Raw genomic sequence first — 25,894 nt, forward strand, 5'->3', positions numbered from 1 at the left:
AGGGGCCCACCACCAGAGAGGGGGACCCCCCCCTACACATTTTGCCTAGGTGCCTCTCAAACCTGGAACTGGCCCTATTGTCAGGGCTGACGTGGCTTCCTCTCTTCACAACAATCACCACGAGAGCCTCCCTCCGGACATTTTTATGGACTTTATTTACAGTATTTACAATAGGTCATTAGCATGTAATAATCACCCATCAGAGTCACTCAGTTCAGATCTCTGCTGAGGCCTGCGCTTGCCCCTCCAGCAGCTTGTAAAATGGCGGAGTCTACCCCGATTCTGAGCTCAAGCTTAACCCTTGCTGCTCCTGTGAACTTCCTGGATCTCTAGCCTCTAGACTTACTCCGACAGCTCTCCCCTCATTATCTCCTTCCTCCTTGGGCCCAATGTCCTCTCTCCCCCCCCAAAGTTCCCTTCCGGGGAACTGGGAGCCACTGGCTCCTCCCTGACACTTATGTTCTTTCAGCTGCTAGTTCCCTTCCCTTCACTCTCTGTTGACTTCCATGAATTACTTTCTGCAGGTTCCGGGCCACTTAAAAGCAATGGAACCACCCCTGTTGGCCTCAGTCTGAGCAATCCCTGCAGAGCTCCTGTTGGGACATCCCTGAAGAAACGGGTGAACAGGCCCTCTCTGCCCAGCATCCCCATCATCAACCATGACAGTAGCTTCCTCAGGCATGCTTCAGGTGAGGCACAAACAGGCCAGCAACAAATGCAGGTTTTATGGTTGTCAACAGTATCAGGCACAAGAAAGGTCACCCCCATAACCACAATGCACACTGGAAAAATTAATGGGAAAAGAAACTTCTTGCTTTAAGTATTATAATCTCAGCTAAGCTAGCAATATCACTTTTTCCTTTCACTGGTGTTTTTCTTGAAACTTTTTTTTAATGGAAGTTGTATTGAGTTTTTTCCAATATTGCATAAAACAGAAATCACAAGTAACAAATACAGGACTGGCCTGCTTGTGGAGGATCGTGCCTTGAAACTTTTTGGGTAGCTCAGAAGAACTCGGTGCGTAAGATTCCAACCGTGGGTGATAAAATGAGGTGCAAAATTATCAAACAATCCCTGTTGCTGAACCAACATGCATTGGTTCATGTTGCAAATATGGAAAACTGACAGGTTGCCCTAGGAACTCCCTAACTATGACACTACTACAAAAAGCCAACAGGTTGATTGCAGCCACTTCTCTATTTGCACCCCCTCATTGTTTGTGGCCCTTTCCTTTTGGGAGCGTGTAAGGCATGACCGGAGAAATTCTTTCAGCACGAGGGCCACATTTGCTTCTGGCCTACCGGTACTTTCCAAGGGCCACAAGAGAGTATTGGGCAGAGCCAAAGAGAATGCAAAATTTGCCTTTGTACAGTGGACTGCTCCCCATCTCTTCCATTTCCCCCATCTTCTAGTGAGCCACCTGGTAGCAAAGAGATAACTACCCTCTATTTATTTACCTCTGGAGTTCTCCCTGCTTCTCCTGCCCTTTCAAGGTCTCTGTGCAAATAGCTTATGACTCAGCATCCTCCTCTGTCCATAGAAAGCTTTATAGTGATTATTATTGTTTTGCTTTGGCCTGCCGCTGTATCACCTTGTTTCATGAAATGGTTTAGATTTTGCAGTCAAAGCAGGCTGCCAGGATGATTTGATATTAATGCCATGCCGGCACTTCACCGGGTCCTCCTGGAAAGTTATGCCTCTCTAAAAACAGATATGGTCCTGTGTGGTATAATTGTGAGTCGAGGAGCCGCCACCCGCATAGAGTTAAATAAATCACACAGAGACATTATTTTAGGTTAATGGGCAAAATAAGGCCACAACTTTATTGATTACAGCGTGTGAGAGGTATTGGCTTAGGCATTGGATAGAACAAGCAATGCATGACCCCACCCCGCTTAGCGGGGAGTCATTTTAAGGATTAACTAACAGAGGGAGGAGCTTGTTGATGCAAATACAACTGGAAGCTTCCCCTGACATCACCGGGGGTCATGCCATGGCCCTAGCCATCAGCAGGGCATCGGACAGGATCCACGACCACCGGATTCCTTTAATGGAATACCCAAAAGAGGAGGGGTAGGTGATCGCCATACCCTATCCTCCAACACAGCACACATATTCCAATGCCTAACCGCCAATACCGGGAAGTTGTGATGAATTGCTACGAGGTAGGCAAAAATACCAAGAGGCTGGTGCCAATTTCCCAAATGGATAAAAAATTCCCACCAGGCCTCTTGGGCAACCAAGGCAACCAACCAAAGTCCATAGCAAGGTCAAAAGCAAAGAATGATGACCTAAAGGGAGGGAGGATGGGAGATCCGATGGAAGCAGGAAACTGACTGAGGGATGGAGAGCTGCCACAGCTGCTTAAATGCAGCATAACTCTGCCCCTCAGCCAACTCCATTGATGGCTGAGGGGCTTGATGCGGCAGCGGAGGTAGGCTAAGGCAGGGGGTTGAACACGCCCCCCTGCTGAAGCGGGAAACGACTCCTGCTCACAACCCCTCCCCTCTGTGAGGAGAAGAGGTCTTGTTAGGCGAACATCGAGCTGAAATGTGAGATGCCTCTTCAGTGTTGCAGATCAGTCTGATGTCACAATAGGGTATAGTGGAAAGGTGGGATGGTGCAGAGTGGGCTTCCACTGCCTGGTGCAACTCTGCCCCCACCAGAGAAGCCATTCATGGGACTCGGAGTAAATGGGATGTTTAGCCCAATACACACTTCGGTGAAAACGGTCTATTCTCGCTGCAGTCCTTTCAATGGAATGCAATTCAGATATGCATCTACAACTGCATGGGAACAGTAAAATGAAATACGACTCCTTATAACACCAACTTATTTGTAGTGTTAATTGTAATTTCCTGACTGCCAGTGTTAATTGCATTTATATGCCTGGCTGTTGTTGCTTCATACTTACAGCTAACTCCCTGCCAGCAAACCTCCAGGGTTCTCCGGAATGGGAAGAGGACCTCGTAAATAGAGATGCCTTAGAAATAAGACCCTTGTCTTACCCAGAGCAGGGGCTGGTCGATGCTCTGAAGTGGCTCAATAGCAACGATTGGTAAGGAAAGAGAAAACTGTACCTTTCCCCTGTGCCTCATGCTATAAAGGTAGGCGAGTGGCCTTGTTGCTGCATGAAGGCTGCAGTATAAAGTGAGATTCAAATTCACTTCCTCTGGTTTCCAGACAGCACACACCCCATCTGTTTTTGTCTCATTCCTTCCCTCCCACAAACCCACAGAGGATACCAAAATGATGGTGGACTTTCACAAGCCCAGTTTGGGAAAACGGTGAGCTTGTTTCAAAAGGTTGTGGGCAATGTCAGGGCAGCCTGCCTTCCTATTGTTTCACCCAGCCCCATTAAGCCCCATACCCTGAATTCAACTCCATGGATGGTGTCCAACTAAAAAGTTCTGCTAGGGAAATGAAGTTTAGCTGGAACTTCTCTGCCCTCCTTGTGCTGCCCCTAAACCTGTTCCAGGGTTTCCCCCAATCCTTGGGAGCTGGTCTACAGGGCACACAGGGGTCAAATGGGGAGAGGAGAGGGCAGGGAAGTTCCACTGGGCAGCTAAAAGTCCTTGCAAGTTGTGGAACTGTTCAGTCAAATACTGTCCCACGAGCATCCTATAACTGACACCTCTGTGGAGTTGTCCTGCTTTGAGTGGCTTTCTGGACAGCATGGAATCTATGTGTGAGACAAGAGCAATGCCAGCGTGTAGCTCTTGATTAGAATTTGGCTGCCAAGCAGCCACTTCCACTGAATAAACCTTTTTCAGTGACTGCTATGTGTAATTTCCCCTGATTTATCTGTACAGTACAATTTAGAGTAGTACAGGACTTAGAAAACATGACCGAAAAGCCTTTTAAGACTTGAGTCTGGAATACAATAATAAGACCACATCATTAGACAATAAAGTAAGACTCAATTGCCTCTGCTGTCAAGTTTTGGAGGGTGGCGTTAAGGGCATTGTCAAGTTCATTTAGATACAAAATAAACACCAAGGGGGCAAGAATACAACCTTGCCCAAGGCAGGTCCAAGAGATGTTGCTGCCTGAGGCAGAGCAGCACTAGTATTCCCACATCATGCACATCAAGCACAAGGGCAGGCAACTTATATTGGCACCCGAGGAAGAAACTCCCTAAAGTACTTGCAGGCAGTAAGTATCTAATAATAATTAAATAACAATTAGCTGCCATTTTGTGACACCCCAAATCAAGTTGCCTCAGGTGGCTGCCCTACCTTGTCTAATAGTAGGACTGGCTGTGACCCTGGTTAACACCCCCAGACATTGAAATAATGCCAGTGAGTTGCACAATGTTACCACATTTAATTTGGAAATTCCCATAGAGAATCCTACTTTTTTAAATATACAACTTGATAAAAAGCCTATCCTAACACACAGCATTAGTTTTCTATGGAAAACATAAAAGCTGTGCTTTCAAAAAGATGTGGAAGATTCAGTCTTCATTGCCGCTGGACCTCACAGTTAACATGGTTTTTTTTTTCCTTTTTCATTGGATATATCTGCCAACCAGTGACAACAATTCACACGTCTTGTGATGTGAGCCGTCATCCACAAAGCTTATGCTACAATCCATCTGTTAGCCTTTAAGGTGCCACAATATTGTTTCTTGTTGCTGAGAGTACAAACACATCTACCTCTCTGGCAGCTGTTGCTCTGGAATTTGTCACCTGTGCTCATTTTTGTTGCCAGATCACCTGCAGGTGGTGCTGTTAATTCAGAAAGGCAGAGTTGGGATGGATTATTGGCCTTTAAAAAAAGAGGGGGGGGGAGCTCCACAAGCTTCACCTCTTGAGCCTCTCAAGAGAAAAACTTGCCATGCAGGTTTCAGCCCTTTCCAAGGATGGAGCCTATCATGTGGAACTAGTAAATCAATCACACTCTTTTATTCAGCTTAATTCATAGGAGATTCTGTCCAGCGCACAGTGGAATGTATTTTCCCCCAATAGTAGTTTTAAAACCATAGTGTATAAGAGCTTCTGTTAAAATTCAGCATCTTTGCTTTTCTGTATTCCCAATGTGTGGCTTCTGTGACACGTCTCATTTTCAGACTCTTTTTACTGCAGCGAGAAATCCTGTTTCTGCAAAATGCCAGGCGAGACCAATAATTTCCCTTCTCTTCTCTCCCTCCATCTTTCTGATAATTGCCTCTCAGGCATCTGAAGGAGAAAGGACTCTTCAGCATCCGATGCTTGGCTACCTGCCATTCAGAAGTTCTCCAGTGTAGACTTCATGATGTTTCCTTGGCAGCCACAAAGGAGGTGGGAAATATGCATTTAACATATGTCCAATCTATCTTCTCTTGTGGCTTACCTGACACTTTCCAATCTGTTTTTATTTAGCCAATGGGTCTCTCAGCAGCTTTTATACCTGTCTATACCTATTGCTGCCCAATATGCTCTTCATCTCTACTGGAAAAATAAGCAATTAATAAGCTGTGTATAACCTGCACGGGGGAGGGGGGAATTCAGCACAAAATAAATCCATGCAAATTAATTAAATTTGCATGCATTTACTCACTTTCCACAAAGCTGTCTGCTTCTGAAACTTAAGCTTTCAGTGACTTTTTACTCTATTTTAGCAAGGAGAATTGCAATGGAGTGAAAGAATGAAAGTTGAGTTAGTATCCATGGAAGAAGGAGAGCCGAGGTCCCATTTTCCTGCCCACTGGGAGCCCAGCCCAGTGAGTCATTTTAGAAGCCATCCTCAGATGCTTAATAGCTATCACGACCTAGAAGGTCACTTTAAAAAAATTTCTCTGGGTGTCTAGATTGAAAGCCAGATAAACCAACCTGTAGTATCTTCAGAGGCTTTTTTTGGTGTCCACCCTGCACCATACTTCTGTAGGGGTGCTTCCCCGTGGCTTTCTATTATCTGTTCAGTGCTGCTGAGGCATGCAAGTTTTGTCCCATATTATTTCCCCATATAATCTGGATTTACTGTTTCAATGGAAAATCCAATAAGTAAAAACAAAAAAGCAAAATGGTCGAAACAGCAAATCTGGATTAAATGGAGGAAATATATGGGGTGGCCTTTTGAAGAGGACAGGCATCATGTGGACCTTCTGAAAGCTATGGCCTCTGCATCTGCAAATACTTGGGTTCTGCCATGGTTTTATATAATAAATCTATTTTATGTATTAATGTAAGTGGCAAAGATCTGTCTGAAATAAAGGTACGAAGAAGAAAGAGAAATGTACTTGGGTTCTTGTACCCGTGAATCATATCAGTTACTGAGGACCCAGATGTGTATACTTTACTTAAAGCAGTGATTAGGAAAGGACTAGGGCCTTTCTGATGTATATCGGAGGTGGATTGAAAGATACAGTCTAGTCATATATGTAGCTTTCGTTTCTGACCTGATGTACATGCATTTTGTACTTAGTTTTTGAAACCCAAATTCAGCATGTCTCACAGAAGAACCTGTAAGTCCAGCCATGTTGATTCTGTCTCTTCTATCAACTGCATCTCTTTGTATAAAATGCTTCTTCTATTTCCACCCAGAAAAAGGAGAACAAAAGCTGATCCGAGCTACCTACATTTTCCCAAACCCAAATACGATATGTGCTGGACTCTGTGAGGCAGCCAGTTCTTGGATTCTAGGGAGCTTATTTACCCAACGGCTGCTCTTAGCAGCTTTGCTGTTTATTTGATCGCTTAATGGAGAGGTTTTTTATTGTTCTCATTTTAAACCCTTGTAATAAAAAGCAGGAGGTAAAAGAAGCCACAGGGACCATTTCTACACTTGCTCATTGTTTGATCAGGCGACTGGGCTGTTAACATAGCAAAGTTGGCAAGGCCATTAAGCCTTCTGTCATCTGCAGCAAATTATGGCTGGCCATTTGTGTAATTTGTGGTCTCTGGCTTCTCTCTGAAATTATCATGGATGTAGACTTGATTCCCTGTTAATGGAAAGGTTGGACCGTCTTCAGACTTTAATTATCTGAATGTGAGATTCAGTTCTGTGGGATTCAAACCCTCCCACTTTGCAAAACACAAGCAAAGTTTTGATGGCAGGGTGTCTGTTTATACATAGAAAGAAAAAAATGGATGGCTTACTTCCCTTCCAGAAATCCTTTTTTCGGTTCATAGTTTTAAAAAGTAATATAAGAAATTAGGACTGAGAAATATTTAGAACTCTTTCCAGTCTTTTCAGGCATTGGCAGCTCATCCCTGTCTGTCAGGACATTCAGCTCCTGTTAAGTATTGTGTGTGAGAAATTGAGGCAAGCTGCCCAGAGTGGCTGGGGCACAAATAATGATTTATTTATTTATTGTCTCTCATGTGGAGTACAACAGCAAAAAGTTCCTTAGTTGCCTCAAACCAGTGAGCAAGCTGACTTGGGAGTTTCCCCCCAATGGTTTATTATTTCTTTTATTTATATTAAGCATTTATGCATGCATATGTTTTAAATGATGGTTAGGAGCTCCTGATTTAGTACTCTCCTTCCTTAGGTTAGATCTGCAGGTCGTGGTGCCCATTCAGATGGAGCCATTATCAAAACTGAAAAAATTCCATGTTCCTCCTATTCATGACAGGAAGATAATACAGAGGTACACTCAGAGGGACTGGACTTGATTGGCACATCCTGGTTTATTACCCACACTTTGATAAGAAGTGTGGCATTTTGTGGAAAATTACAAATAAATTGTCCTGCCTTTGGTTGGTGTGTCAATATTTGCAGCAGCAAACAGGAACGTGTGAATGTGTGAACATTTCGGCTTGTAACGTTTCCATTGCCAGGTTAGCAACCTCCGGTCGAAAGTATCCCGGTTTGCTATTGGGACCCTAGCTGACCTCTTCAAGGCCATGAAGAAGCATATGGACCAAGAGGTTGAAGAGATTTCTCGGGTCCTTCTCCAGAAGGCAGGCGATTCTAGTGAATTCATTCAGAAAGCAGCTGATCAATCCTTGGGTGTTATGGTGCAGAATGTGACCCCCTCACGAGCGATGGCTGCCCTCATGGCCAATGGAGTGAAGTACGTGAAGGGCCTTTTCCTCTGCATGCTTGCTTCCTCGGTTATATCTGGACCAATTTCCCTCCCTCCAATTTCCCTAGATTTTTTTCTGGGCCCTCACAGCTCTTCTTCTTACCCATGACTTGTTATTTTGAAGTAGAGTAGGGCTGGGGGTAAACTTTCAGGGGATGCATGACAATGATGGGTGGGGCTGGAGTCCAAAATGGGTGTGGTCACCCCATGCGCTCTCCCTCCCCTCCCCCTCCCCCTCTCCCTCTCCCTCTCCCTCTTCTTCCTTGCCTATGGTTTGCTGAGGCAAAACACTCTCGCTAGAGATCTGAACTGATGGCTTACAGAGGGCTGCTCCCCCCTCCTTCAACCACTCCATCTGTTTCATCTGCCCCCTTTCCATTTTCCTGCTCCCACCCTCCTTTACCGCCCGCATGAAGTTAAGCCAAATTTCACTTTCAGGTTCCCCATCCCTGCAAGTCAGTTTGCCAGATAGGGTCAGAACTAGCTGGGTTGGGATATTTTGGCCGAGACAAGCTGGGGTAGCTGCCAGGCGCCCAGGTCTTTTTTTCACTTTGCAGTATAAGAAAAGAAGAGGTCTCATTCTTAGGATCACTGTGTTTGCAGCCACCGTAACCCCCTCATCCGGAAATGTGCGGCTGAACACTTGCTGACCATCGTGGAGCAGATTGGGGCAGAGAAACTGCTCTCGGGCAACCGGGAGAGTACAGAACTTCTGGTGCAGACGCTGGTCAAGCTCGCTCAAGATTGCAATCAAGACACAAGGTAAACTGCCAGCCAAACAGCTGAGAGTCTTTGAATGCATTTCATTGTAAGCTGAGATGGACCAGCCTTTCCCAGCCCTCCAGGTGTTTTGGACTTCATTCCAATCAGCCCCAGCTAGCATGGCCAATGGCCAGGTATGGCGGGAGTGGTTCATTCATTCATTCATTCATTTCATGAAATTCATATACCACTCGATTGTAAAAAAACCAAACCAAACAAACCAAACCAAACCAAACCAAACCAAACCAAACCAAACCACCACCACCAGCTACCCCAAAGAGGTTTGCGAAATCTGAACCCTTGTCTCCCAGGTCTGATCTAGCCCAATACTCTCATCACTAGAACACATTGGTACATACATTCATTTTTATTATGAATGAGTGCTGGCAATGAAAAGTATTTTTGATGTCTTGAATAATGGTATACTTCCTTCAAAATCTGTGGTGGTTCTATTTTTCTTTTCTGAATTATTTTGTGATTTGTTTTTTGCAGACATTTATATTTTGCTCAGTAATTGTGTATTTAGAATCATAGAATCATAGAATCATAGAGTTGGAAGAGACCACAAGGGCCATCCAGTCCAACCCCCTGCCAAGCAGGAAACACCATCAAAGCATTCCTGACAGATGGCTGTCAAGCCTCTGCTTAAAGACCTCCAAAGAAGGAGACTCCACCACACTCCTTGGCAGCAAATTCCACTGCCGAACAGCTCTTACTGTCAGGAAGTTCTTCCTAATGTTTAGGTGGAATTTTCTTTCTTGTAGTTTGAATCCGTTGCTCCGTGTCTGCTTCTCTGGAGCAGCAGAAAACAACCTTTCTCCCTCCTCTATATGACATCCTTTTATATATTTGAACATGGCTATCATATCACCCCTTAACCTTCTCTTCTCCAGGCTAAACATACCCAGCTCCCTAAGCCGTTCCTCATAAGGCATCGTTTCCAGGCCTTTGACCATTTTGGTTGCCCTCTTCTGGACACGTTCCAGCTTATCAGTATCCTTCTTGAACTGTGGTGCCCAGAACTGGACACAGTACTCCAGGTGAGGTCTGACCAGAGCAGAATACAGTGGTACTATTACTTCCCTTGATCTAGATGCTATACTCCTATTGATGCAGCCCAGAATTGCATTGGCTTTTTTAGCTGCTGCATCACACTGCTGACTCATGTCAAGTTTGTGGTCTACCAAGACTCCTAGATCCTTTTCACATGTACTGCTCTCAAGCCAGGTGTCTCCCATCCTGTATTTGTGCCTTTCATTTTTTTTGCCCAAGTGTAGTACTTTACATTTCTCCTTGTTAAAATTCATCTTGTTTGCTTTGGCCCAGTTGTCTAATCTGTTAAGGTCATTCTGAAGTGTGATCCTGTCCTCTGGGGTGTTAGCCACCCCTCCCAATTTGGTGTCATCTGCAAACTTGCTCAGGATGCCCTCAAGCCCATCATCCAAGTCATTGATAAAGATGTTGAACAAGACTGGGCCCAAGACAGAACCCTGTGGCACCCCACTAGTCACTACTCTCCAGGATGAGGAGGAGCCATTGATGAGCACCCTTTGGGTTCGGTCAGTAAGCCAGTTACAAATCCACTGAATGGTAGCATTGTCTAGCCCACATTTTACCAGCTTCTTTACAAGAATATCATGGGGCACCTTGTCAAAGGCCTTGCTGAAATCAAGATAGGCTACATCCACAGCATTCCCTTCATCTACCAGGCTTGTAATTCTGTCAAAAAATGAGATCAGATTAGTCTGACATGACTTATTTTTCAGGAACCCATGCTGACTTTTAGTGATCACAGAGTTTCTTTCTAGGTGCTCACAGACTGTTTGCTTAATGATCTGCTCTAGAATCTTTCCTGGTATTGATGTCAGGCTGACTGGGCGGTAATTGTTTGGGTCCTCTCTTTTCCCCTTTTTGAAAATAGGGACAACATTTGCCCTCCTCCAGTCTGCTGGAACTTCGCCTGTTCTCCAGGAATTTTCAAAGATTATTGCCAGTGGTTCTGAAATCACCTCTGCCAGTTCTTTTAATACTCTTGGATGTAGTTCATCTGGCCCTGGAGACTTGAATACATCTAAACTAGCCAAGTATTCTTGTACTACCTCCTTACTTATTCTGGGCTGTGTTTCCCCTGCTGAATCATCTGCTCCATATTCTTCAGGTTGGGCGTTGTTTTCTTTCTTGGAGAAGACTGAGACAAAGAAGGCATTGAGGAGTTCTGCCCTTTCTCTGTCCCCTGTTTGCATTTCACCATCTTCTCCTCTGAGTGACCCCACTGTTTCCTTGTTTTTCCTTTTGCTACGGACATACCCATAAAAGCCCTTTTTGTTGCTTTTAACCTCTCTAGCGAGCCTGAGTTCATTCTGTGCTTTAGCTTTTCTGACTTTGTCTCTACACGTGCTGGCTATATGTTTGAATTCCTCTCTGGAGATTTCCCCCCTTTTCCATTTTTTGTACATATCCCTTTTAAATCTTAACTCAGTCAAAAGTTCTTTAGATAGCTAGCCTGGCTTCTTTAGGCACCTTCCATGTTTCCGTTTCATTGGTATTGCCTGAAGTTGTGCTTTTAATATCTCCCTTTTAACAAACTCCCAACCATCATGAACTCCCTTCCCTTTTAGTATTACTGTCCATGGGATTTCACCCAGAATTAATTATATTAATTCTCTGTGTTAAATAATACGAACTATATTGCGAACGCTTTGATTTACAATATGGAAATTTAATTCAGTGTGTGGCTCACGGGTTCTGTGCCGAAGTACTATTGAGGCCCACTTGGCCTGAGAGGTTGGACGAACCCTGAACCAGACAAATGGCACTTTCTGAAACAGAGTCAAAATTTTGCCATCAAATGTTCTTAATTAACTTTTCCCTCCCTGTGCTAGATTTTATGGCCGGAAGATGCTGAACATCCTTATGTCCCATTCAAAATTTGATGGGTATTTGAAGCAGTGTCTACCGTCACATAACTTGCGTGATGTCATGGCTGCAATTAAGCAGAAAGTGAGTATGGAGGTGCACAGAATGTGTTGGAAAGATTTGGTGTTTTATTTCCTCTTTCTCTCTCTGTTTTTGTTTTTATTTAGATTATTTTTTATCTTATTGTACTATGAAAAAGCTTTAATAAAATCTTTTTATAAGAAATACTTGCACTGAAAGTGGAATCAGAAGATCAAATATATTTCATTCTTTGGTAAATAAAAATTAGAGGGCTGGATCCAAGCTCAATCATGTTCAGAGTAAGATGTATGAAATCTCTCAGACTTGTTGACCAGCAGCAAAGCTCTGCAGAACGCCTCCCCTCTCACCAAGTTGGCAAGAGGGGAGGCGTTCCACCACCCAGTTTTGCCACTGGGCAGGAAGGAGGCTTTGGAAACTGATTCTCCTTCAAGAGAAGTGCTTTCTGAAGCTCCCCTCCCCACTGTAGTCTGGTGGGCTGGCAAGGCTTGACGAGGCCTTCTCTGAACCTCATGCCCCCCTCCAATGTGGGGGGTGGCAGGGGGTGTTCTGTCTCCAGTGCTGAAATGTCTCCGGCCCCCTCTGTGCACTCACATCCTGCTTGCAGGCTTCTCACAGGCATCTGATTGGCCGCTGTGAGAACAGGATGCTGGAATGGCTAGGCCATTGGCATGATCCAGCAAAGAATTTCTTATGATCTTAAGCATATGTTTGTGCCCATACATCCCCTCTTCAAATGTTATAGAAAAAGTCTGAAAATACTGCAGCTTGTCTATGTGTAATTTCCCTCTTTGTTATGTCAGGGGTCATACAACTTCCCAAGCCCCCCTGATTTTGATGGCAGCTGTAGTGAAACGAAAGCACATTTAAAGCAGGCACAGTGGGGGTGGGTGGGTTGCTCCCTCCCCAGTCATCAGTTTGATCATTTGATGAGTGCAGTGGGAGCAATAACCCTCCCATTCCAGCTCTTTTCTATGGAGGGTGTGTGTGTGCCTGTGTGTTTGTATAAGAGAGTGGAGCCAGAAACAACTACTGGGGCCACACCGACCGCTGGCATGTAGCGTTTGGAGGGTTGACTAAAGGCCAGGTTGACTCAAGAAAGCTTAACCACTCCTGGCCTATGCCTTTATCTATGCAGGGGTTGGAAGACCAGTCGTCTCAAGCTCCTTCTGCCAAAAGCCACAGAGGGTCAAAGAACAGCAGTCTGACAACATCACTGGACAGCCTGCCTTCAGAAGAAAGGTATGGAGCACCCCTTTGCTCTTCTAAAATTTCCTTCAAAGCCCAGTTGGCTACACTGTGTGAACTCACTTGCCCTGCATGCTTAGAGCTGCTTCCCTTTTTGCTATCTTTTAGCATGACATGTTTTTGTGGGATCCATTGTGGTTTCCTCCATTCAATAAAAATGTCTGCTAAAAAGGCCCTTTTAGGACACATGATTGTGTTATTGAATGACATTACCAGAAGCACGTGCTGCCCATCCCCATGAATCCTAGCCCCTTGCTCTCTATACCTTAGACAGGACCTTCCTGATTTCCTCCACCTCAGCCTTCTTTCACTTTCCCCACTTCCATTTTTTGCATATCCAGACCCAGAGACCTCCCCCCCTAAATAAATTCACACTTGTCTCAAATTTTGGTTTGGTTTTTGGCAGAATTTAGGCCACAACTTTATTGATTACAGAAAGTGAGTGGTTGCATAGGCTCTGGTTAGACTAGCTCCCTGCACCCTTGCAGGTAGCGCTGACCCAGGGCACCAGCATAGGTCAGCCAAGGGTGAACACCTGGATAGGTGGAAAGCCGGGAACAGGCTATGTCCACCACCCAGATGTCCCCCTGGACTCAGGCACGGGCACAACCCCTCTCAGGGTTGAACAAACCATTGAGTCCCTGGATTCCTTTAACGGAATACCCTTCACATAGGGAGGGCGAGAGCGTTCTCCCATCCCTATCACCTGAACCAGTGCCTATCTGCAACCTTACAAGTTGTGACTTGTGGGGGAAATTCCTGCCGTGCCCCTGTCCCAATGACAGGCGGCATAGCAAGGTCAAGCACAACAAAGCCCTAGAAGTAGAGAGAGGTGGGCGGGTGTTCCGAATGCACACACCGAAAGAGGAAGGTCTGGGTCACATGCATGTGAATATATAGGTCCCTTGATCCGTTTGGACTGCGCCCCATTGGCCAGATTGAACCCAACATTGAGGGACCCTACCAATTGGGTGTTGTGGCTGACCAATCTTACCCACCCACAACACAGGAGGTCGGTCTCTAGGTCTCACCGCAACACGTCCCTCTTTGAGGGAGGACCCGATTTGCCAGACAGCTTCCAGTTTGGCACATCCAATAACTTTACAGCCAAAGTGAATTATGTGGGTTCAGTAAGTTAAAACATTTTGCTCTGGTGCATTATACTTTTTGAATTTCAAAAAATGTGTTGGTGCTCACTCCTGAGTTAGGGATGGAGGAAAAATTCATATCAGTTTGCATTCAAAGGTGAACGTGCCCAATTGGCCCTTCCCAAAACAACTGGAGAACTGAAACACAGTTATCTTTCAGCGTATGCAGTTATTAATGTTTTGCAGGACAATTCTCCAACCGAGTAATGTGTACAAAAAATGCAGATACTAAAGTGTGTGTATAACATGCTTTTATTCATGAAAATAACAAACAAAAAGCCATTAAATTATGAAAATTGTGTACAAAAATATATAGCAAGCAAAACTGCATATAAAAGTGTGTAGATAAATTCACACTAAGACACAGATGAATTTTCATGAGGATTTTTTTTTTAACAACCACAACCACAAACAGATGTGGAAACGTGGAAGAACAGAAGCTATGATTGAAAAAAATGAGAAACAGAAACAGGCAATTTCCGCACTCCTAGTCATGAGCACATGTAATTGGGCAAGATAACACAGAGTGCTGTCATTTAAGTACTATGAATGCATAACACAATGAATAAACCTTTGGTTCTCAATGCCAGCTCTGCCCCAGATGTCCTAAGCATCCCGCAGGCGGTGGCTCGCCGCTCATCCCTTCGTAGCATCGAAATGATGGAGCAGCTCAAGGAGCTCAACAAGATGCTGATGGCGAAGGAATTCCAGGTGCGAATGGAGGGAGTGGCATTACTCATGGAGCACTGCAAGAACAACCCCCAGCTCGTGTCCTCAAATATCATACAGGTACTTGGATGCCATACATTTGGATGCCAGTAGCCTTAATACAGGTGACCCATTCGCTGAGATTAGGTTGGGCCATGTTAATCCCAATTGGTAGCGTAATGGGGGAAGAGGCTTTAATCCTTGACCCATATGCGGTTGTGATCCAGATTTGGGGGCCCTGCACCTGCAGGTACAATAAAAGAGATCCGAATGGAAAGTCCCCCCCCCATTCAAATTACACAATTTGGATTAGGGCTACAGTGGGGAGTAAAGTTTCTGAGCCTCCCCACACCGTGCTAATATTCCATTTTGAGTTACAGCCCCATGCTAAGATCCCAGTGTGGAATGTTGGCACTTAAATGCACAACTACATAGCTAATATAACATATATTTTGCCCTTATGTAAGGACAATGTTTGATGTGCTGCTGTTTCTGAAGAACCTTCGTAGCAGTTGCTGCTTCTTGGCCTTCATCTCTCTGTAAACTGTGGAAAGAAGAGATACTGGTTTTCCAGGAATGTAGTGTGCATTTACAGGTTATCTAGAGGAGTTAAAAACAAAACAAAACTGGTTACTTTCAAGAGGGCAGGGAGGCAACTATAGAGTACCACATCCTGTTAATGACCCAAAGAATCAATCAGTCAATCAATCAATCAATCAATCAATGCCCTCCCTTAACTACTGTACATGTTGCTGATCCTGGCTTGATTATTCCTTCAACATCATAGAGCTAACTTTTGTAAAATTTCCTCAAAATGAATCATGACGCAATAAATTAGCCAAGGATATCACCCTATGTCAAACCAAAATTATCCCCAGTTTTTTAGTTTGGTTTGTTGGGAGTTATCTCTCCACTATGCCTGTTGTCTTTGTCCATGGAGTTTTCTTGGCAGGGATACTGGAGTGGCTTGCCGGTTCCTGCTCCAGGTGAATCACGTTTGGTCAAAACTCTTCACTATGACCTGTCTGTCTTGGGTGGCCCTGCATGGCATAGTTCATAGCTTCTCTGAGTTATGAAGGAAATCAGCCCTGAGTGCTCACTGGAAGGACAGATCCTGAAGCTGAGGCTCCAATACTTTGGCCACCTCATGAGAAGAGAAGACTCCTTGGAAAAGACCCTGATGTTGGAAAAGATGGAGGGCACAAGGAGAAGGGGACGACAGAGGACAAGTTGGTTGGACAGTGTTCTCGAAGCTACCAACATGAGTCTGACCAAACTGTGGGAGGCAGTGGAAGACAGGAGTGCCTGGCATGCTCTGGTCCATGGGGTCACGAAGAGTCGGACACGATTAAACGACTAAACAACAACAACAAATGCGCCAGTGCTTCCCAGTAGACTGTTTTGATTAAACGACTAAACAACAACAACAACAACAACAACAACAACATCTCTCCACTATAACTTGAGAAATGGTAGTACATCCTGATGGCTGTGAAGACACTATATTAAAATGTTTTGCTTCCATATGTAGACTTGTAACTGACTCTGTTTCCCCACTTTTCTGTGCTAACAGAGCAGTATGCTATTTTCAGTAGGATTTACTTGTTCTTTTTTATGTTAACAGATCTTTGATGCTTTTACTCCGAGACTTCAGGACTCGAACAAGAAAGTGAACCTGTATGCATTAGAGTCGGTTGCTTCCATGATCCCAATCCTCAAAGATGGTTTGAATCCAGTCCTGGTCTCTGTGGTGACTGTAGTCACTGACAACCTAAACTCAAAGAATTCTGGGATCTACAATGCTGCAGTGAAAGTGCTGGACAAAATGATTATTCATCTAGGTATTTATTTATGTTTACCTTTCTATCACATCTTTATATTGCTTCCCACCAGAGATCAAGGCTGGATCCCATATCTTAGCTGCCAAGTATCCTGTTTTTCGCGGGAAACCCCTGGATTTTAATCCATTTCCCGCTGTTCTCCTGAATGGAGAAAAATCCCAGAAATCCCCCAGATTTCCTACCTGCCAGGGAGCCTCCATTTTGGGTGCCGCTCTTCCCATGTGTGGACACCGGAAATCGGGCAGAGCGGCACCGGAAGTCGCTTCTACGCATGCCCAACGGCCATCTTAGTGGTGGCCGCATGGCGGCGGCCATTTGGGTGGTGGCCGCACAGCGGCAGCCATCACCAAGATGGCCGCCGCCATGCAGCCACCACCAAGATGGCCGCTAGGCATGCGTAGAAGCGACTTCCGGTGCCACTCTGCCCAATTTCTGGTGCCCACACATGGGAAGAGCGGCCCCGGTGCCGCGCCACTGCTGATCCCGCATTTTTCAGCAGGAGACTTGGCAGGTATGTCCCATATGCCTCCATAGAAGGCTCTCTTATGAAGCTGCTTGTAGGGTAGACACTTACAAGGCTAAAATGAAACATTTAAAAATAGTTTTTAAGTGTTTTAAAAATTATCTGGGGATGGGGAGCAGCCATTACTTGTTTATCTCAGAATCTAAGATGTGTAGCTTGATATCTGAGTTTATAAGCTGATCTCATAGCTACAGCCTAATTTTGGCTTTTGGGTTTTTTTTTTCCTTCTTCATCTTCCCTACCCAGGGTTGGCTCAACATATTTTGCTGCCTGGGGAAGAAATGGAATTCTGTGTGCTGCCCCCTGTCAGGATACATTGTACCCATGGCCAGCCATGTTACTTTGGCATCTGAGGCAGAAAATCCTACTCCCACAAGCATTCCCCTTCTGAAGAGTAAAAATAAAGCAACAAATTCACAGAGCAACTCTAATGAAAGAAAACCAACATAATTTATGACAGCTTAAGTTTCATATTTTAGCCCTATTGTTGGTTTACTGCTTATGGAGAGATGTGCCAGGTTGTGTTTTTTTAAAATTAAAAAAAACCTGTACTACTTTGGTTCTACTTTTCTCTACACAGAGTAAACCTGTTTCTGGAGCTGTAAATCTGCCACCTTTCCCCAGTGCTAAATTCTTACAAGAAAAGAAATGTTATGCATGTGGAATGAAGGCAGACTTGGAGCTGAAATGAGAGGCGACCTTTCAGTGAGGGTCACTAGGGGAAAATGTGCTGCTGTCAGGGAATAACGCCTCATTAAAAGCTCGTACAGTGTGGCTAAAGGGACTTGTCCTGGGTGATCTGTACGTACTCAGTAGGAGCAAATACATTTCTGTACAGTATTGCTCTTGGTATTGATTTCAAATAGAATTTGGGTGTTATAAAAGTAGCTTTACGTTGAAGGCTGGACCAACATATGCATTACAACTGTTTCTAAGATGGAAGAGTGAATGCTATAATTTCAGATTTCAGGTGTGGGTCCACATTTTTCATTGTTCACCACATTAAAAATTCCATTCATGTAGAAATTTAGGACATCAAGGGGAGAGGTTCCGGTCCTGCCATCTCCCTGCCCTGCTGGTTTTCTACTTGCAGGAAATATGTTGGAGAATATTAAGAAATGTGATGTTTCACACCTGCAGTCTGAACCTGAACATTCTGCCACCACAATCCCATCTCATTCTGCAGCATGTGGAGAGACACCACCCGAAAAGAGTCCTGAACATGCTTATTAGAGGCAGGACTAAAGCCAGGACAGAAGCAAAGTATGGAACACTATGTAACTTTTTTCTGAGCAAACATGTATAGGCTTACATAGTCAGGAGACTTGGACCTGGATCAATGAGCATGTTTGAAAGGTAGAATCAAGCAGAACTATGGGCTGGGAGCGTGGGATGGGTTTAGAAGATTAGAACAAACCAATGGGAAACACTTGAGACATGTAGCTTGGGTCTCAGTAGCATTTTCCATCACAGCAGTTCTTCACGTTAGCATGCTAAACATGGATTGGCATTGCTGGTGGCTTTCAGCATGTTGAACCAGTCTTGTGAATGCTCTGCATGTGCTCAGATTGTAAGTTGCCATATCCTGGAAGTCCTTTCCAAAGCATGTTGGATGTGGAGAATGTCCATGGAAATAGTTGACTTCTATGAATATTGTCATGAAGCAGTTTTATGTTATAAAGGTAAAGGGACCCCTGACCGTTGGGTCCAGTCATGGACGACTCTGGGGTTGCGGTGGTCATGTCGCTCAACCTGGTACCAAATCCGATTTCTAACAAATGTACAGCTGAGAACGCGTAGAGCCAGAGGCATAAACAGATGACCACTTGTCACTTCAAGCATGAACATGGAATGAATGAATGAATGAATGGGGATATCAATTGTTCATAGGAAGGTCACATGATGAGATTTGTTTATTAAGCCCCAGCATCTGATGAAAAATATAGTGTACTAGGGTGATGATAGCACCTGGTCACATGATAAAGCTAGTTTCTATCAGTTTCCCACATTCGTCCACATACCCTTTGGTAATTGTACAAATGGACTCCTCCTGGTAAAAAGTCACGTGTCTCCATCCCCCAAAGTATTTTGTTCTTGTAGCTATCTGGACATCCTAGTGAGTTATTTTGCTCTTGAAGTGGGGGATAGTCCCACAAATAAGCTTCTTCTGCGCAGGTTCCATGGGAAGCCTTAAGTTATGAGTCTCAGCTAGCTCCTTCTCCTGTCTGTAGTCCATAAATATCCCCAGGCTGCACTCTTCTTTTGCAAAGGAAATTTATGGTTTGCTGAGTTCATTTCTGAAGAACAAACAAGCATAAATCCAGGTCTAAATGACGTCTTGTTCCAAACGTTGTTCTCCGTAGATTGAAATTGCTGTTGCCAATAACTACACAACCAAGGACTGCTGTAAATCCCAGGCCACGTGGATTTATGTTGGCAGTGGAAATGCAGTGTTGGGTGGGTAGGCAAGACATAGGGTGTTCAAGAGTCAGGACTGAAGTTGGAGCTAGCATACATGTTTCCTAGTCAGTTTGCTAATTTTCTTATAGGACAGATTTTCTAAGGACAGATTGTGCCTGCGTGAAGGAGAATGGCCACTGTGTTTGAGGTCAGAAATGAATTTACTCCATGTTCTGATTTCTTGGTGATGGTGGAGCATATGGGCATTCATCTAGATTCTTGAATTCTTTGGGTCCAGTCAGGGGCGTACCCAGGATAAAAATTAGGGGGGGCAAAGGGCGGGGGCAAGGGGCTGGACGGGAGGGGCCACAGTGGGAATGTGGGCGGGGCTACGTTGCCTGCGCCGCCCAGCTCTTCCGAGGAGGCGGCCCCAGGCTCCTGCTCCCGGCGCGAAGCTCCAGAGGTGCGTGGGGAACGCGAGCCTGTGGCTGCCTCCTCCGCTTATGCTCCCCGCTCCTGCTTAGCGCTCCTCTGCTTATGCTCCCCGCGCGCCTCTGGAGCTTCGCGCCGGGAGCGGGAGCCTGGGGCTGCCACGCCTGTGCCCCTCAGCCTTTTGCTTCTAGGGGGGGGCAATTGCCCCTCCTGCCCCCCTGCCTACGCCCATGGGTCCAGTCCAGACAAAGACAGTCCCAACCAACTGGGTTGGGCAATATGCTTCTGAATACCAGTCCAATATGCTTCTGAATACCAGTCCAATATGCTTCTGAATACCAGTCCAAGTGGGGAGGGTGCTGTTGCACTCAGGATCTGCTTGTGATCCTATGGCTCAGGTTGGTCAGTGTTAAGACAGGATGCTGGACTAGATAGACCTTTGGGCTTCTCTTACATTCTTCTGCTATGTTCTTAATTTCCACAGAAATTAAAAGGATTTAAGTGCAACATGTGTTGTCTTCACACATTACTCATGGGGAGAAGGTTAAAATGGTGACAGTGCCTATTGGGGCCATGCACTCCAAAGCCACGCTGTTCCTCTTGCCCCTCCTGTGTTCATCATGACTTGTGCAGTGAGGAGCCTTCCTTAATTGAGGAGGCTCCCTGTGCAATTTAGAAAATGGAGTTCCCAAGGATTGGTTTTGGGACCTGTCCCTTTTAATTTGTTCATCATCTATCTAGAGCTAGTGGTGAGCAGTGAAAGTAGCCAAGTTTGCTGATGATACCTGTCAGAGGGTCGTCGTGGCTACTCTAGAGTAACTCCGCCTGAGTCCAGTTTGTCTTCAAAGACGTTTATTGTGCTATTTACAGTGTAGAGACAGCTTAAAACATGACCTCTCATCCCGAATCAGAATCTGGCAATGGCATACATCTGTTCCTACACTAGCAAAGTAGTCTGGGCACCCCAAAACGCCGCCCCCTTGACCTGCGTTGCGGCGCTCTCCTTACTTTTGGCGCCGGAAGGAGTGATGCCCTTTCAGCTTCCTCCCTCAGCAGTCAGTGCCCTGGCTCTGCAGCCCCCCCCCAAGCTTTCCCATTGTTCCTCTCTCTGATTTCTCTCTTCCTCCGAGTCTCCCCCTCCCCCTCTGGCTGCTTCAGAACCACTGGTGCTCTCTGTACTTGACGAGGTGGACGTCAGGATGATGGGGGCTGGCTCCCTGTAGGGAGTCACCCTTACAATACCAAAATATTCTGGAAACCCAAAGCCAAAAAAAGAATGTGAAGAGCGACAAAAGGACCTCTCCAAACTGAGTGAAAGGGCAATAAAATGACAAATGCAGTTCAGTGTAAACAAGTGATGCATGTCAGGGCAAAATATAACAACAACAACAACAACAACAACAACAACAACAACAACAACAACAACAACAACAACAATTCACCATGGAACTGTAGCAGATAGCTTGATGTTGATGTTGAACCAGTGTACAGCACTTGTGAAAAAGGCAAATTCCATGTTAGGTATGATTAGGAAAGAAAGTGGTAAAAAGAACTGCTAGTATAATAACAAACAAATCTGTGGTACAGTACAACCACATTTGGAATTCTGTATACCATTCTGGTCACCTCACTTTTAAAAAAAAGATATTGTGAAATTGGAAAATTTCAGAAAAGGACAACCAGAATAATCAAGGGTAGATCAACTTCCCTATGTGGAAAGGTTGCAGAGTTGGGGGCTTTTTCGTTTAGAGAAAATAAAGTAAGAGGTGACATAAATTTATAAAATTATGCCTAGATGGAGAAAATGGATAAAGTTATTGCCCCTCCCTCATAACAAACCAGAGCATATTGATATCCAAATGAAGCAGAACACTGGAAGATTTGGGACAGAGAAAAGGAAGTACTTTTTCAAACAGTGAATAGTTAAACTGTGAAATTCGTTCCCACAAGAGGCAGCGATGGCCACCAAGTTGGATGGCTTTAAAAGAGGAATAGACAGATCCATGGAGGTATAAGGCTATGAGTGGCTACTAACCTTGATGGATATGTTCTGCCTCCACAACTGGAGATAGCATGCTTCTGAATACCAGTTGCTGGAAACGGCAGGAGGGGAGAGTGTGGTCGCACTCAGATCCTGCTTGTGGGCTTCCCATAGGCATGTGGTTGGCCAATGTGAGAACAGGGTGCTCTAGATGAGTCGCTTGTGTGATCTGGCAGGCTGTTCTTAGGACAGCTGTTTCAAAAAAAGTTGCAGCTTCTGCGAAATTTAGCTGACATAAGATAGGAGGATGTCTCATACTGTCTCATACGGAGGTCCACTTAGAGCGGTATGGCTTATTCATTTCTGACCGTCATCGGCTGTGAAGGTAACAGACAGAACGTATTTACCTACCTCTTAATCAGAATCACCAGATTTTAAAGCTGGGACCTTAAACATGCAAATCATGTGTAATGCCATTGAGTTCTGGCTCATCCTCTCTAGAATGCCATCTTAATTGCTGCATGTGTCTGTCAAGATCAGTGAACAAGGACATACATTGTGACATGCATTTATTGGGCTGCCTCTAGATTATGAATCTCCCTTCCCCCAGGCAGTCACCAAAGCTTTTACAGTATTTTTTTGGAAGCAGTGTAAAGTATTTCTATTTGGACTAGTTCTAACAGCCAGGGTAATGTTTTTAGCACATTTTATAATGTGTTTCCTTTTGCTTAATGATATTATTATTATTATTATTATTATTATTATTATTATTATTATTAAGCATTTCTGGAATATATAGTTGTCCACTTGTTCTTTTTAATTTGCAGTCCACTTTTAGCTCAATGATGGAGTGGGATGGAGTTTTAAGTAAATACAAAAAAAGTGGAATGTTTTTGGGCTTTCCCCCCTTCCCTTAAACACTTGCCTCTTCACAATTCATAGCAGCCAAGAATCAACTGAAAAAGTAAAGCTTAGAAAACAGAAAATCCTTGACACTCTGTTTTCTGATAGTGATTATGTGTGTGCAGAGCCCAGGCAACATTACTATTTCCGTGATGAATGAAAAGAATAGTTGCTGGCTTCAGCGGGATGAAGAAATGCTTTGAAATGCTAATATAAGAAGTAGAGGAGATGTGCAAAGTATTCATTATTGATGATCATTTGCTTATTAGTATCCCTAAAGACTTTACTTCACCTTTAAAACTGCCTTTGAAAATCATTTTAAAGCAAGCACAATACATGTGTACTTCCCCTTTTCCCTTTGTCGTTCTGAAAAGAGCACCAACATGTAATTGAAAGGTGTTTAACCAGATCTCTTTTCAGTAGAGGCAAAGAAAAGGGATGTGCTGTAGGGCAGCAAAGCTTACCTTTACCTGCACCTAGGGATGGGAGAGAAATTCAATTCAATTCACATTTAAAGGTGAATCTACCCAATTCACAATTCCTGAAGCCATAGACAACTGAAACACATCCAGTTGGGGAGTTCTGCTCATCTTGGGATTTTGCAGTGCTGTTCTACAGGCAAGTCACGTGTACAGTTATGCATATACTAGGGTAAAGCGTACTTAAAAATGCATATAAGTGAAAATAACGTACAAACATGCATTATCTTAGGGAAAGCTGCATACCAAAATGTGTTAGGAAAACCCCACACTAAACTGCCAGTGAATTTTCATGAGGACTTAAAAAAATTTTTTTTAGTAAAGGTGGAGAACTGGATTTGAGATTGAAAAAATGAGAATTTGAGAGGTCCGCTTTTCTCTAGATACAGATACTGTCACTTACTGTCTCTTCCTGAAGGAAGCCCTGTATAGGGAATATTTCAATGTTTGATGTTTGATGATGGTTTTATATTTGTTTGAAGCCACATGGAGTAGCTGGGGCAACCCAGTCAGATGTGGGGACGGACAGACGAGGAATAATAAAGTTGTTGTTTATTTTCTTGGTTTATAACAATGGCCAAACAATGTGTTTCTGTCCCTTTCAGATAATCTTCTTCTGCTTCAAACATTTGCCAGCAGGGTGCGCTTCACCAGTGGTCGAGCTCTGCAGGGGATCACAGACCACCTGTCAGGTAACAAATGACTTCACTAAACTGCAGTACTCATGGGAATGAACAAAGCAATAGCTTGTATAACAGCAGGAGGCAAAGGGCTTCTTTCTTCACAGCACAATTTCTTTTATTGTCGTTTACTCCTTTTTGAAGTGGAAGTGAGGGCTGCTTCTTGTCTTGTCTTTTCTTTAGAGCATATATAGATATTATATTAATATTAATAATACAGTAATAATAATTTATTATTTATACCCCGCCCATCTGGCTGGGTTTCCCCAACTACTCTGGGCGGCTTCCAACAGAAAAATAAAACACAGTGATCTATTAAACATTTAAAGCCTCCCTAAACAGGACTGCCTTCAGATGTTTTCTAAAAGTCTGGTAGTTGTTTTTCTCTTTGACGTGGGAGGACGTTCCACAGGGCGGGCGCCACTACTGAGAAGGCCCTCTGTCTAGTTCCCTGCAACTTGGCTTCTCGCAATGAGGGAACTGCCAGAAGGCCCTCGGTGCTGGACCTCAGTGTCCGGGCAGAACGATGGAGGTGGAGATATTATATTTATTATATTATATATATTCACTATACAGTTTACTGTTACATATGAATCAGAAAACTGGTTTAATCATAAACTACCAACAAGGATATCAAATAACAATTTTATTAATAATACAGTACCTTTATTGTCATTGTACAAAACCTGTGTACAGTACAATGAAATTAAACGAGCCTCCCCCCCAACACTCAATCTCTTATCAAACAACACACCACCTCGCAAGCCATTTGTTTGCAACGCCACATTAAATCACAGTTTCCTAGTTCAATTGTAATGAGAAACTGGTTTAACAAACTGAAAGTTTTCTATTGTGGGTCACGAGAGAGGTAAAAGGTAAAGGACCCCTGGACAGTTAAGTCCAGTCAAAGGTGACTATGGGATGCAGCACTCATCTTGCTTCAGGTCAAGGGAACCAGCGTTTCTCCACAGACAGCTTTCCGGGTCATGTGGCTAAACCACTTCTGGTGCAACTGTACAGCGTGATGAGTGCCAGAGCGCACGGAAATGCCGTTTACCTTCCTGTCACAGTGGTACCCATTTATCTACTTGTACTGGCATGTTTTGGACTGCTAGGTTGGCAGGATCTGGGACAGAGCAACGGGACCTCACCCCGTTGCATGGATTCGAACCACTGACCTTCCGATCGACAAGCCCATGAGGCTCAGTGGGTACATTCATCCTCAATCAAACAAACCATTGTTTATTAGTTTCTTACATTCAAACTGGGTCACTTTTATGCACACACATGACAGAATAATCATTTCAGAAAGCACACCTGTGCCTTTTAAACGTAAATTACAAAGCCAGTCGCCACAGAAGCAGAAATTGTGACTATATTCCCATGACCTGAGATCAGACTTTTTGTATCGTGACCCCACAGACTCAAGCTCCAGGACATGAAAGCAGCTCTCCTAATATCAAAGGTTTCAGTAAATTTTCCATCAGACATTTTGATTTTTGCAATCAACCTTTGACTCAAAAACTTGTTAAATCATTCTTTGCGAGCCCCTGACCACATGGCAGGACTCATAGAGCACTTGTCGCTTCCTCATCAGATATCACCCAAAGGTCATTGGTGTCATGGGAGTTTGACCCATCATGCACCCGTTAAGAGTTGCAGTCTGGGAATTTGATATGGCCATTTTCGACAGCTCAATACACAAAATAAATAACCAAGCCATCTATCATGGCATAGGTCACTAAAACCCAACAGCATTCTACAGCTATATATTTCCTGAGGAAATGTAGCATCGAAGTCTCTGGTTTCTAAGAATGATGGTC

The 25,894-nt window shown here is 44.3% G+C and overlaps 1 protein-coding gene across 2 annotated transcripts in view; it reads left to right on the forward strand.

Moving 5' to 3' along the window:
• The window catches only part of TOGARAM2 (TOG array regulator of axonemal microtubules 2), a 67,018-nt gene that overhangs the window by 39,295 nt on the left and 1,829 nt on the right, over window positions 1-25,894 (forward strand). For both annotated transcript variants that reach the window (XM_035110505.3, XM_088666607.1), the window contains exons 10-19: window positions 525-689; window positions 2,917-3,058; window positions 5,177-5,282; window positions 7,764-7,999; window positions 8,615-8,773; window positions 11,656-11,773; window positions 12,867-12,970; window positions 14,715-14,913; window positions 16,457-16,673; window positions 23,997-24,083. In XM_035110505.3, coding sequence (XP_034966396.3) covers window positions 525-689; window positions 2,917-3,058; window positions 5,177-5,282; window positions 7,764-7,999; window positions 8,615-8,773; window positions 11,656-11,773; window positions 12,867-12,970; window positions 14,715-14,913; window positions 16,457-16,673; window positions 23,997-24,083 — 1,533 coding nt within the window. The remainder of the gene's footprint in view (window positions 1-524; window positions 690-2,916; window positions 3,059-5,176; window positions 5,283-7,763; window positions 8,000-8,614; window positions 8,774-11,655; window positions 11,774-12,866; window positions 12,971-14,714; window positions 14,914-16,456; window positions 16,674-23,996; window positions 24,084-25,894) is intronic.

The sequence above is a fragment of the Zootoca vivipara genome, chromosome 3 (genome assembly GCF_965207765.1).
Source record: "Zootoca vivipara chromosome 3, rZooViv2.hap1.1, whole genome shotgun sequence".
NCBI classification, from domain to species: Eukaryota; Metazoa; Chordata; class Lepidosauria; order Squamata; family Lacertidae; genus Zootoca; species Zootoca vivipara.